At 43.3% G+C, this 14,488-nt stretch overlaps 1 protein-coding gene across 2 annotated transcripts in view; it reads left to right on the forward strand.

Moving 5' to 3' along the window:
- The window catches only part of LOC121270771 (prosaposin), a 66,578-nt gene that overhangs the window by 37,661 nt on the left and 14,429 nt on the right, over positions 1–14,488 (forward strand). For both annotated transcript variants that reach the window (XM_041176199.1, XM_041176200.1), the window contains 3 exons: positions 5,120–5,260; positions 9,335–9,391; positions 10,427–10,522. In XM_041176199.1, coding sequence (XP_041032133.1) covers positions 5,120–5,260; positions 9,335–9,391; positions 10,427–10,522 — 294 coding nt within the window. The remainder of the gene's footprint in view (positions 1–5,119; positions 5,261–9,334; positions 9,392–10,426; positions 10,523–14,488) is intronic.

Here is a 14,488-nt window from a genome sequence, read left to right on the forward strand (position 1 = left end):
ACTTGAGAAGGTGGTGGTGGTGAGCTGCTGCCTTGGACCGCTGCAGTCCTGACAGTGATCTGTCTCACTGACTCCACTTATGGAGGCTGCCAACTCTCCCCATTTCTCCTTTTAAGATCCTAATCGTTCACCCTCCCAGCCAAAGCACCTGTGTTCATTTTGCAATGAATTCCTAAATTTACTTGGTTTCTTATGCTTGGAAATTTGAACCTGGTTTGAACACATTACATTCTGTTTCCCCTCAATTCTCTCTAATCACAATCTGAAGTAATTGTCAGCTTGGCTCAAAGAATACAGTCTCACCTCTGAGTTAGAAAATGATTAGTTTAAGTCCCTCTACCATGATTTGAGCATTTGAAGTAGGTTGACGCTTCTTTGCAGCACAGAGAGTGGTATACTGTCAAGGCCCAAGCTGGATGTCAGAGACCTCATGCCATCGTTCAAAGAGCAGGGAGTCCTCTTTGTGAACAGGCCAACATGTTTCCCTCAACCAAAACAACCCCCTTTCTCAAAGCTATTGATGCGATATTGGTGTGTGTAAATGGACTGGCATACTTGTCTATGTAACAATTCAAAACTGAATTCATGAGCTGTGAAATGCCTGTGTGTCCTGAGGGAAGGCTGCTATATAAATAACAAGTTTCCAGCCCCCATGCGCAGCAAACTCCATGATTGCTTAGTACTGCATATCTCAAAAAAGTAACCATTTTTCTCATTAAATTCCTCTATAGGTTCAAACTCCATAGTCATCATTCTGTTCCTGTAGGAAACTGCACAGCTTTTCTTTCATCCACATTCATATTAATGCCATTATAGCTAATTCCATGGAATGTTACCAGACAGAACAGCCATTTATCCCAGCAGATCAGTACCTTAATGGAATCCCACTTTCCAGCTCGCTCCACATACTCTTTAATATCTTACTCGTCCATTCCCACTCTCCAGTCGTCTCCTCATACCCACTAATATTCTGTTAAAGTATCTTGTTGACCCTGCAATAACGGTTTGTGGCAGGATCCCAAATGCTAATCAGCTTTTTAAAGAAGTTGGCAACAATTTCTTTAATTATTTGTAATTGTGAACTTTCCCCTCTCTAATGAGCATGATCAGCTCCCACCTTCCATTGCTCCAACCCCAGTGGAGCAGCCCTCGGTTCTCTCACCACAGCTGTAATCCTGGTGACTTTCTAGCGAATCTAGGCTGTACCGGTTCCATTGCTTTTATAAAAGGTGCCCAAAGCCATGCAAGATTACTCCAACTGCAAGGGCCTGGACATCTTCAGCACTAAAAGCAGGGGAACATCCAGGCAATAGTGAGCATACTATAACAAGCTTTGAGATGATGATAGAGAGGGACATAATTATGACTAAATCTGGTTAAAGATTTGGAAAAAAACTGATTTTGAGGAGCTGAGAATAGAACTTGGGGGTTGGGGGGGGGAAATAAAATGGGCAACCATATTGAATGTAGAATTAGGTTAATTTTCAGTGGCTTCAATTTACCTTCATGCAGTAGCAGATCTTTTTTTCTTTCCTATGTCAATGAAGAAAGGTTGAAACCACCTTTGTTTTCAGGCCCAAGGTCACAAGTCCGCTCCTACTGTCACACGTCCTCCAGAATCTTCTCCACTTCAGTAATGTGGCTGTGTTTGCTCCAGTTCTTGTTCTTATTGAGCTGTTGGCGGCGTTGCTGGTGGGGTTTAGGGGGTGGAGGTGGGCAGTGGTGGGAGCGTGGAACTAATGTAATTCCTATAATTACAGAGGGGAATAAGCAAGAGAATTATAGACCAGTCAGCTTAACATCAATGGTAAGAAAAGTAATGGAACCCTTACAAAAGAAGAGAATAGAAGAATGTCCAGAAATGAGAAATACAGTAATGAATGGTCAGCATGGATTTCTAAAGGGAATATTTTGCTTATTCAACCTTATTGAAATTTTTGAGGAGATAACAGAGAGTAGACAGTGGTAATGGAGTGGATGTAAGTTATCTTAATTTTCGAAAGGGCCTTTGATAAGATACCCTGTAATAGATTATAATGTCAGAGATGCAGCGTCATGGGCAAATGGCAAAATGGATTGTTATCTGGCTTCAAGACACAGAGGTGTGGGAGTGAAGGGTAGTTATTCACAGTGGCAGAAGATAGGAAGTGGTGTTCCACAAGGGTCAGTGCTGGTCACAATTCAGACTGTCAAATCAAAAACACGATTCTTGAATTTACAGGTTACCCCAAATTAGTTAATGCTGAAGAGGACTGAAACAAATACAGGACGACGTTAATAAACTTGCAGGATGGGCAAACTATTGGCAAATAAAGTTCAACACAGATAAATGAGGGAGTACGTTTTTTTTGTAGGTAAAATAGGGCGGTTACTTATTACTTGGAAGGTACAAGTCCAGGTGGCGAGAGGATCTAAGAGATCGTGAATGCAAGTGCATCAATCACCAGAAGTTACTCCACAGGCTAGCAAGGCTGTAAAAATATCAGACCAAACACTGGAGGAGGGAACTGAAAAGAAGTAGGGAAGTTATGCTAAAATTGTATCGAACCTCAGATCACATTTAGAGTGCTATGTGCAGTTCCAGTTGCAACATTATTAAAAAGATAGTTCCCTTCCAAGCTTCACACCATCCTGTCTTGGAACTATATTACTGTTCCTTTGCTGTTGCTGGGTCAAAAGCCTGGAACTCCCTCCCTGACAGCACGGTGAGTGTACCTACACCACATGGACTGCAGGAAGGCAGCTCAGCATCGCTGCCCACATCTCATGAACAAAAATAAGCAAAAGGCACTGGAGAGGGCGCACAGAAGATTTGCAAGGGTGATACCAGAAATGTGTGGGTGTACAGATCAGGAAAGGATTGACAGGCTGCATCTCCTCTCTCGGGGGGGTGGGGGGGAAGTGTCTAAAACACCTAATAGATGTATTTAAAATTGTGGAGGATTTTGATAGTGGATACAGCGAAATTGTTTCTTGTGAGGAGGAGCACAGCTCAAGGCCATTAATGTAAGATAGTCACTGAGAAATCGAATTCAGAAACAAACCACTTCACCCAAAGAGTGAGGGGAGGGGCTGCAGCAGATGAAAGTGATGGGGCCAGCAAAGTGGCTGGTTGACAGACCTGGTTTAGAAAAAGCCCAGCTGTAATCCCCATATAGGAACTCTCGATGTCCCAGAACACAATCTGGGGCCGAATGACCCACAGTAACCAAAGGAAACAAACCTTGCGACCACATTAACAGTGTGGCTTAATCAGTGGATTTAGTGTCAGTGAGCTCTGCAGGTTAATTGAATAGGTTAATGGAAAACAGATGATAGATCATTCTTTATAAGTTTAATTTCACTATTTGGTGGATGAATGGATCTTTCAGACTGTTTATGATCTAAGCCCAGGCTTTCAAGGTGTGTGCGTCCCCCCCTACTCTCTTTGCAATTCATCATCTTCCTGAATGTGACCCTTGAGTTGGGAAAAGGTACAGATGTGGGATATGTGAGAAGTGGGAGAACATAACCACAGAGAGTAGAGGTAGAATGGGATGTGTTCGAGAGAAAAGGGAAGATGGGATGTACAGGAGAAGTGGGGGTGTGAATTGGTGTGTAAAATTGGACACACGATGTGATCTGTTAGAGGAGAGGTGATTGGGACCAGTGAGGGGTGGAGATGGAATGGGCCCTTTGCTGAAAGGGAGAATGGGCCTAAATGAAGGAGAACAATGTTTGTTCTCAGGTGTGCACGTATGCCTGTGTACATGTCACGGTCTGTGATGTTATATGCATTGAAATAAACAGGCCTCTGACAACGTCATGAGAGTCGAGGAATTTTTGAAATGCAAGTTGCCCATGAACAAGAAGCTACTGCTCGGGTTTGTAGGCTGATCAGCACAAAGAAAATTGATAGGGACCGTTGCATCAAATCATCTCCATCCAAGCTTAAGCTTATCTGGTTTCATTTGTGCAGTCATCTTTGTCCATGTCTGATAGAAGGTCCCTTGTGTGTCTCTCTCTCCTTTTGCCTAATGCAGTGTTAATTTGCTAACATGTTTCTTAGCTTTTCTTAGCAATTCTTTACAAACAATGGCTTTTGTCAATGTGCCTTAGAAATTGCCATTATTTATCAATTACTGTTTGTACAGAGCTCCACTGAAAAGTATGGTTTACTTTTTAAAACTTATTTCATAGAATTCTTCGATACAGTAATAAGACAAACACTAGCAAATGAATAAAAAGATTATTTTCAAGTAAATCAATCCATGATAACCTTGCAGCTGTCATTGCTCTGTTCTTACTCTGACCCCATTTTTTTTGATGCAATGGTCCCTGTCAACTTTCTTTGTGCTGATCAGCCTACAAACCCGAGCAGTAGCTTCTTGTTCATGGGCAACTTGCATTTCAAAAATCCCTCGACTCTCATGACGTTGTCAGAGGCCTGTTTATTTCAATGCATATAACATCACAGACCGTGACACGTACACAGGCACACGTGCACACCCTTTCTCCAGCCTGTCCTTTATTGCAAAAGACCTTGAAGGTGTGATACTGAAACTCTGCACCTGCCTCTGTTGCCATCCTATTTAAATCTGTCCATATCAGTTTTTGGCAGCTTATTGTATGAGTCCTCAAAGTTACCAATGACACCTTTTGTCATTGCCACCATGGATCATGGCCTCTAACCCCACCAGCTGCTTAGCCATTTCGGTCTTTCCATCAACACTGCTCTACAGTTCATCTCCCTTCTACTATTTCTTGCTGGTCCCATTGCTATGCCTGAACTTCATGTTGTCGATTTCTTTTTTTCTTATTTCACTCACTCCTTTTCTCACATGCCACATTTGATCAGTCCAGGGATTGTTTGGAGTTTACAGATATGTAACACAGCCCTTTGCTTTCTAGCTGAAATTAATAAATGTTAGTTTCTAGAACATCCTGAATGAACAGTGTGTAGATTTGTAAAAGAAAAGAGGATGCTTTTAATCTTTCCTGTGGTACACTGTTCAGCTCTGGGTGCCCTCATTGAAGAAATTGGAGATCAGAAGTTGTGACAGGTTACATGAGTCTTTCAGTCTCTTCTGAGGGTGGATGGATTGTTTCTGGTCTTCTAATTCTGATCCATTTATTCCAGAGCAATGATGCTGTGTGCCTGGACTGCACCCAGTTCATCACTGATATTCAGACAGCTGTGAAAGAGAAGTCTGTCCTCGTGGATGAGCTGCTTGCACAGTTAAAACAGCAGTGTAATCTGGGACCTGGTTTAACAGAACTGGTGAGTAATACTGGGTGTGCCACAGCTGCTGAATATCACAATGTGCCACCCATCCACTGTGCTTTAAGACACAGGCAGCAGAATTCTGGATGGCTTCAAGTTTACAGTGGGTAGAAATTGAGAGACTAGGCTGGAATAGTCAGGCCTTGAGGTAATGAAGACCAGGGTGAGGGTTTCAGCAGCAGATGAGTTGGGGCAGGGGTGGAATTGGGCATGCATGTACGCTTGCATACTCATCTTGGGGTCAAATATGACACCAAAGTTTCAAACAGTCTGGTTCAACCTCAGTAGTTTGCAGGGAATGGAGCTTGTGGCAGGGACCGAAAACAATGGCTTCAGTCTTCCCAAGATTTAATAGGAATAACTTGTGCTTATCTAGTACCAGCTGTCAAAAAAGCAGTGTAACAATTTGGGGACAGTGCAAGGATCGAGAGAGATGGTCAAGGTAGAGCTGGATGTTGTCAGCATACATGAGGAAACTAATGCTGTTTTCAGATGAAGTCACCAAGGGAGGTAAAATATTGGCCTGGCTAGAGGATTGGCTAGCTGGCAGAAAACTGAGAGTATGCATAAATAGGTCTTTGTCCAGTTGGCAGGATGTGACAACTGAAGTCCCACAGGGGTCTGTGCTGGGGCCTCAGCTTTTTAACATTTACACCAATGACTTTGATGAGGGAACGGAAGGCAAGATAGCTAAATTTGCAGACAACAAAGATAGGTAAGAAAGTATGTTGTGAAGAAGATATAAGGAGTTTGCAGACAGATATAGATAGGTTTAGTGAGTGGGGAAAAAATCTGGCAGATGGAGTATAATGTGGGAAAACATGAAGTTGTTCACTTTGGCAGGAAGAATTAAAAAAAAGAGTATTACTTAAATGGAGAACAACTGCAGAATTCCAAGATGCAGAGGGATCTAGGTGTTTTCATGCAGAGTCACAAAGAGTTAGTATGCAGGTACAGTATGTAATAAAGATGGCTAATGGAGTGCCAACCTTTATTACAAGAGGAACTGAACATAAAAGTGAGGATGTTATGCTTCAGTCGTACAGGACATTGGTGAGACCGCATATTGAATTCTTTGTGCGGTTTTGGTCTCATTATTTAAGGAAGGATGTAACTGCATTGGAGGCAGTTCAGAGGAGGTTTATTTGATTGGTACCTGGAATGAGTGGATTGCCTTATGAGGATAGGTTGGACAGAATAGACTTGTTTCCATTGGAGTTTAGAAGAGTGACAGCTGAATCGATTGATTTATATAGGATCCTGAATGATCTTGATAAAGTGGACGTGGAAAAGATGTTTCCTCTTGTGGGTGAGTTCAGGACTAGGGGATACTGTTTTAAAATTAGGGGTTGCCCTTTTAGAGGGGAATTTTTTTCTGAGGGTTGTGCAACTTTGGAATTCTCTGCCTCAGAAGATAGTGGTCACTAAAGCAGGGCCACTGAATACTTTAAAGGCAGAGGTAGATTCTTGGTAAGCAAGGGAATCAAAGGTTATCGGGGGTAGATCGGAATGTAGAACTCAACACAACCAGATCAGCTGTGATCTTATGGCAGGGCAGGCTCGAGGGGCTGAATGACCTACTTCCTCTATTTCGTATGTACGTAAGGGACAGCATGTAGATGAGAAACAGAAGAGGGCCAAGGATAGATCCTTGGGGACACCAAGGATAATGATGCAGGAATAGGAAGAAAAAGCCATTCATGATGATTCCCTGGCTACGGTTGAATGAAAACAGGTGAGTGTAGTCCTACTGAGGCCAAATGTTGGTGGAGAGGGGTTAGAGGAGGATGGTGTGGTATCACCCTGTCTCCACATTGAGGATAGCCTCCATTGTGTCATGTAGCACTACCACCGTGCTATATGGGATAGATTTAGAACAGATCCAGCAACTCAAGACTGGGCATCCATGAGGCGCTGTGGACCATCAGCAGCTGCAGAATTGACCACAATCTGTAAACTCATGGCCCTGATAATATTCCAGCAGTAGTACTGAAGACTTGTGTTCCAGAATTTGCTGCGCCCCTATCCAAGTTGTTCCAGTACAGCTACAACACGCATTTACCTGGCAATGTGGAAAATTGCCCAGGTGCGTCTCGTCCACGAGAAGCAGGACAAATCCAATCAGGCCAATTACTGCCCCATCAGTCTACTCTCAATCATCAGTAGTGTGATGGAAGGGGTCATCAACGGTGCTATCAAGTCGCACTTATTCAGCAATAACTTGCTCATTGGCACTCAGTTTGGGTTCCGCCAGGGTCACTCAGCTCATGACCTCATTACAGACTTGGTTCAACATAGACCAAAAGAGTTGAACTCCAGAGGCGAGGTGAGAATGACTGCCCTAGACATAAAGGCAGCATTTGACCAAGGGTGGCATCAAGGAGACCTAGCAAAACTGCAGTCAGTGGGAATCGGAGAGGGGGAAACATTCCGCTGCTTGGGGTCATACCGAGCACAAAGGAAGATGGTTCTGGTTGTTAGAGGTCAATCATCTCAGCTCTAGGACATCACTGTCGGAGTTCCTCAGGGTAGTGTCCTCGGCCCAACCACCTTCAGCTGCTTCATCAATGACCTTCCTTCCATCATAAGGTCAGAGGTGGGGATGTTCACCATTTGTGACTCTTCAGTTACTAAAGCAGTCCATGTCCAAATGCAACAAGACCTGGAGAATATCCAGGCTTTGGCTGACAAGTGGCAAGTAACATTCATACCACACAAGTATCAGGAATTTGACCATCTCCAATTTGAGAGAATCTAACCATCGCCCCTTGATATTCAATGGCATTACCATTGCTGAATCCCCCACTATCAATGTTCTGAGGGTTACCATTGACCAGAAACTGAACTGGAATAGCCATATAAATACTGTGGCCACAAGAGCAGGCCAGAGGCTAGGAACCCTGAGATGACAAACACAGGATGAGTTGACTTGGAGATTGAAATCATCAAGGATGAACAGTTGTTTGGTGCAGCGTCTGGAGAAAGAAATCAGTGAAGATGAAACAGAGGAAGTTGGGCAGCAGAGAGTGAAGATTTCAAATGGAAGGTGAGGGTGTGGAAGAAGGTGAGATACCCAAAGGAGGAGAAAGTGCCAGAGATGCAGGGAGTCAGGTCAGGGTTTGATTTTGTGAAAGGAGCAACACCACCACAACGGTCCAAACAGGCCAAGTGGTGGGAGTTATAGGCAGGTGGGGAGGCTTCATTAAGGGTGAAAGGTGTCATCACCCCTCAGTACATTTCCTTCAAGGCCATTGATAGAATCACCCAGAGTGAACATGGACAGGAAGAGCCTTGTTCACAAGACAGACAGATGCTCTGGAGGGAGATGCAGAGAGGAGCAGTGAGAGCTGACTTGCTGCAGAGTCCACGGGGTCAGCATTGGTAGGAGTGAGTGGGACAAGGAGGAGGTTGGAAAGATTACCCCCAGCTGCCCGCCAATCACCAATGGACATAAGGGACACTGTCAGCATGTCTGCCTCCCCTCTCTTTCTGCACCATGACTGTTCTGCAGCAGATGCTGAAAGTGGATAAGAATCTTTATTGGCTATCAATGTGTAGTCAATATCTTTTACACAGTCTTTTTATTGCAGATTTAAGATTTCCCCATTTAACACTGATATTTGTGAGCATTTAAGCTTGTTTCTCTTCAAATTTTTACATTTTTAAAGTCTGCTTTGCCAGTCAGGATTTTGCGGCAACTTGTTTCTCCTGGTGGACAGAGGGTGTCAGTCATTCTGCTCACCAGTGTTTTCAGCTAAATGTATGTTTGTGTTTTGGACTGACGCAGCAGTTTGATCAGAAGTTTCCAGGCCATCAAATGAGAATTGTAGTGTGATTGCATTCCCCAGGGGATATTCCCATAAATTCTAATGAAACTGTGCCTCTTTCGTCAGCAGTTCTGTAATGGTCGCATTTGATCTCAGTCCGTTTTGTAATCTGGTGAACTATTGCAGTACCCAATCACCTTTATCTGTTTACCCAGTGGTTTGTGTGGAAATGTTGATTAGACACACCAGGTGGTGCATAGTATTGTCCAAATGTGAATTAACAGGCATTCACTTGTCATTTCAGTGTGAGAAGTACATTGCTGTGCATGGGCCACAAGTAGCTGAGATATTGATGCAGACTGTGAGTATTAGAATAATATTTGTACAGACATAACATTGTATTTTGGGAATATTGCACTTTCTGACCAATCTTCTGACCCTTCTCTAATCTGGGATGTGGCTGGGGGTATAATCTGTAAATTATTGTCCAGTAAGCCCTGCTTCTCAGCCTGTCTCATCTCCTAACTCTGTACAGCCTTGAGGAATAGCACTGTTTCTTTTTGCTAAGCACTTTTCAGCCCTCTGGCCTTAACTGAGACTTTAATGACTTAAGACCATAACAATAATTCATAATTTCTCTAGTGATAGGTGTTGGCAAAATGCAGTGGGTATGTGGGCATTTCCAGGCTGCGGGAAATCAGGAAGGGCAGTAGGCATGCCAGGAGTGTACGGTCCCACAGGCATGTACGTTCCAGCGATTTGAAGGAATAATAATAATATTCTGTCCCCCTTAACCCAGTTAAAGATGCCAGTTATGGACCTCACGTTACTCCCCTGGCTGCGATCAGGCAACTCATCACTGTCATGGGACATTCCCTACTATCAGTGGATCCTGTGCTTCCAGTGGGTACTATGATGATATTGGCCCTGAGAGCCCATGTTGCAGCCCATAATACACACCAGGAGCTGAGGCCCAGTGTTACAGCCCATAATATCCACTGGGACCTGAGGGTCAGTTCTTGGCCCCTAAACCCACTGAGTCTCAGCTGACAACCCAACTGGTTAATGCTGTGCAAAGCTAAGCTATATAAACCAGAGAGCCTCAGTTTTAGCATGGTCTGTACAAAGTTAGCTGGTCCCCAAAAAGGACTGTTACCTGCTCCATCCCCACCCCGTGGCTGCCTTTCTGATATTTGGTTTGATTTGTACCATTGGTGAATTTAGCTGACAATAGCATTGTGCAGGGATTCAAACAATACCTTGATTGCTATTGGCTGCATCACAATAAAATGGCCCTTTCTCATGTGCTTTTTGAGGTAGTTCTTGTTGCTACTTTCGTTATTTTAATTTTTCTTGATTGAGGAATTTTACTTTGATTTCACTTCCTCTTTTTTAGGATGCAAAAGAGATTTGTACAGTACATGGATTTTGCCAGAAACCAGCCACTGTGCCAATGCAGCTCCTCCAGGAAGCCATTGTTAACCCTGTCCAGGTACAGGAAAATGTCTTTCCCATGTTCATGCATCTAAAAAATGTCTGGATATTTCTTCCATGCCCGGTTTCAGCTCCTTGCCCTCTGAAACTGGAGTATAGGGCCAGTGAAGATAAAATAAAGGCAGGCATAGAGTACAAAAGCAAAGAAGGTAAACGGTTATAAATCAGTGGTTAGGCCTCAATTGTGGACCCCATGTTTTTTTTAATCATTCGTGGGATGTGGGCTTCCATGGCCAGGCCACCATTTATTGCCCATCCCTAATTGCTGCTTGACAAGGTGCTGGTGAGCTGCTGCCTTGAACAGCTGCAGTCCCTGTGGTGTAGGTACACCCACAGTGCTGTTAGGGAGGGAGTTCCAGGATTTTGACCCAGCGACAGTGAAGGAACGGCGATATGTTTCCAAGTCAGGATGGTGAGTGGCTTGGAAGGGAATTTCCAGGTGCTGGTGTTCCCATGCGTCTGCTGCCCTTGTCCTCCTAGATGGTGGTGGTCGTGGGTTTGGTGGATGATGGATATTGAGGCCTTGGAGAGAGTAAAGAGGAGATTTGCAGCACAGAAACCGGCCACTGACCCAACGTGCTCCACATGAGCTTCCTCCACGCTACTTCATCTCACCCTGTCAGCATATCCTTTTTTTTCTTTCTCCCTCATGTTTATGTAGCTGTTCCCTAAATGTATCTATTAATTCCTTTACTCCTTGTGGTAACAAGTTCCCCATTCTCCCCACACTCTGGGTAAAGAAGTTTCTCCTGAATTCCTTATTGGATTTATTAGTGACTATCTTATTTTTATGATATCTAGGTTTTAACTTCTCAAAGTGAAAGCATCTTTTCTATGTCTATGCTATCAAACTCCTTCATAATGTAAGACCTCAACCTTTCTAGTGAAAAGCATCCTTGCCTTTTTGATCTTTCCTGATATTTAAAATCTCGTATTTCTAATGTCATCCTTGTCTGGGACTTGGCAGAATCTTACCTGGGGTGAGGGTCTCCATTTATCTGGAGAAATTGGGATGGTTCTCAGCAGAGAAGGTTAAGAAGAAATTTAATAGAACTGTTCAATACCACAAAGGGTTTAGATTAAGTAAATCCAAAGGAACGGTTTCCATTAGCAGCATGGTTGGTAACCAGAGAACCAAGGTTAAAGATAATTGGCAAAAGATCTAGGGGAAAAGTGAGGAGAAATATTTTTATGCAGCAAGTTGTGATCTGGAATACACTGCCAACAGGGTGGTGCAAGCATATTCAATAGCAGTTTGTGAAAGGAAATTGGACAAATGGTTGAAACCAAAAAAGTGCAAGGCTCTGAGGAAAGAGCGGGGCATGGGACTAATAGGATAGCTTTCAAAGAACCAGCATGTACACAATTAACTGAATCCTTAATGATTCTGTAACAAATCAGGAACATTCTCATCTGTGTAATAACTCAAAAACACTTGAAATTACATTTAGACATGGATCTGCCGGAACCATCTTCCTGATTGAACGGGACCTGTATGGATTGGGATAACGATTTCCACGTAACTCTCTCCGTTGTGTTGGTGTTCACTTCTTTGGAATAGATGTAAATCCTGAGTATAATCATACACTATGACTATTTAGCAAAATCCTTCGGTTCTTGCACTTTTTCTGACCCATAAGAATGTACCGCACAGAAGGATACCATTCAGCCAGAGTCTACTGGCTCTGGGCTAAAGCAATTGGAAGGTTTAATCCTCTGCACTGTACTCTCTCCATATCTTTGTTACAGGCAAGAGAAAGATAGTCAAACTGTAAACATTTTGAAGTTTACATGGAAACATTACATTTAAATGGAAGGACAGGGTTGTTCAAGGCAGTATCATAGCCAGTAGTAATAGGGATACACAGCCCTTTTTCAATTCCCCCATCAGATGCTAGTCTTGATGTACAGTAATTCACATCCAAGGAATTGCCAAATTTTCATATAAGAGGTGAGAGAGAAACTACTGTAAACAGACTGTGTTTTGAATTAGTTTTTAAAGGATTAAGCGCTGGCATGTTTTTCCAATCCCTTAGATTTTTGTGATCCACTTAATAATCCACAGCAAACTGGAGTTAGGATGAACGCAAAAGGTTAATTTATTTTTTTCACATTCAAATCTCAGAAAAAGGAGTGTTAGCAATGTCCCACTCTGCATGCATGCACAGTAAAGGAAGGGTAAAGTAAAGGAGCTTTACAGTACAAGGACCACATAAAAATGAATGTTAGTTTGTGAGCTCCAGAGTCCATTGAGGAATTCTTTCACGCAGGCATTGGAGTTTAGCTTTGAGTTGTAGTATTCACTTAGTGCTGATCCCACAAGATGAAGTAGGTATGCAGAGATTGAGTCAGCCTTGTAGGCAGTGGCAACAGTCAGTCGAGATGGGCAAATTGTTGTCCTGCCTGGAACAACCTGCTTCTTGGCTCACCAGTTTGATGTTAAAACAGCTGACTGACTGTGAGACCCAAAGATGTAATTGTTCAAAAGGCCAGAGGCTTGGGTCATGTGTCTTTCCTTTGTCACAATGATTTCAAAAGGGATATCCAGCATCTGGAATTGGCTTTAATTACAGGACTGATAATGCCCCAATCATGAGTTGTTGAGAGATGTACTGTCAATGTGGAGGGACTAGCGTTTCAGATGCCATTGTCTAGGCAGACCCACTGACTCCGCTATTAAGGTGAACTTATCAGATCGAAATGACATCCTTATAGTTCCCTTTGAAATTGGTCGGAATAGTCCCAGGTGTGATATGAATCTGCCTGTAGCTTTCTAGGCATAACGAGGTGTGACATTCCCGAAGCTGAGAAAAGAATTCTTTTGTCCTTAACTCCTGGGAATAGCTCCCAAACAAAAAGTCAACCCTGAGATCAAGTGACTTGTAGCAGCCATTTTAATTTTCTTTACTCAACAGAAAAGTCCAGTTTTTAAAAAAAATAGCAATAAGGATAAAGTTTTGAATTTAGAGTTGGGTTTCTTTTCATGTTGTAACCAATATTTGTCTCTGGGTGGGTATTTGAAGTAGAGCTTCTCTTAAAATTTGCAATGGCTTCTGCCTCATTTATTCTGTAACAAAAGTCCATTCTCCCAACTGCTATCCTCATAAGATAATTTTAGTTTATCCCTATTCACTGTCAAAATCTGGGGTCTGCCTATGTTCAGGGTCCGGGGTTTCTCCCTCTATTCGGGGGCTGGGGCATCTCCTTTGAGTGACCCGCTGTCTTAAATGGTCAAGCCCTTATTTTGAGACTATGACCTATCAGTTCTAGACACCACACCCGGGGGAAACATCTACCCTTCAAATTGTGTGTTTCAATTAGATCACATTTCATTCTTAGTTTTAGAGAATATTGGCTTAGTCTACTCAATATCTCCTTGTAGGAAATTCTCTATCTGGTAAAGTTTCTTAATTGCTGTTGAGTCAAAATCCTGAAATTCCCTAAGTGACGACCTCATAAGAACAAATGGCCAAAAAAGAAAATCACCATCCTTGAAGGGAAAAGAAGGATAGGCAATAAATGTAGTCCTGCCAGCATTATCCCACATCCCAACATCTAAAATAGGGTCCCCCTTGTCCTCACTTATCACCCCACCAGCCTCTGCATTCAAAGGATCATCCTCCGTCATTTCCGCCAACTCCAGCATGATGCCACCACCAAACATCTTCCCTTCCGTAGGGATCGTTCCCTCCGGGACACCCTGGTCCACTCCTCCATCACCCCCTACTCCTCAACCCCCACCTATGGCACTTCCCCATGCCCACGCAAAAGATGCAACACCTGCCCCTTCATTTCCTCTCTCTTCACCATCCAAGGGCCCAAACACTCCTTTCAAGTGAAGCAGCATTTCACTTGCACTTCCCTCAATTTAGTCTACTGCATTCGCTGCTCACAATGCAGTTTCCTCTACTTTCGCGAGACCAAACGCAGACTGGATGACCTTTGGTCTGTCCGCAAGCATTAC

The sequence above is a fragment of the Carcharodon carcharias genome, chromosome 28, assembly GCF_017639515.1.
Source record: "Carcharodon carcharias isolate sCarCar2 chromosome 28, sCarCar2.pri, whole genome shotgun sequence".
Lineage (NCBI taxonomy): Eukaryota > Metazoa > Chordata > Chondrichthyes > Lamniformes > Lamnidae > Carcharodon > Carcharodon carcharias.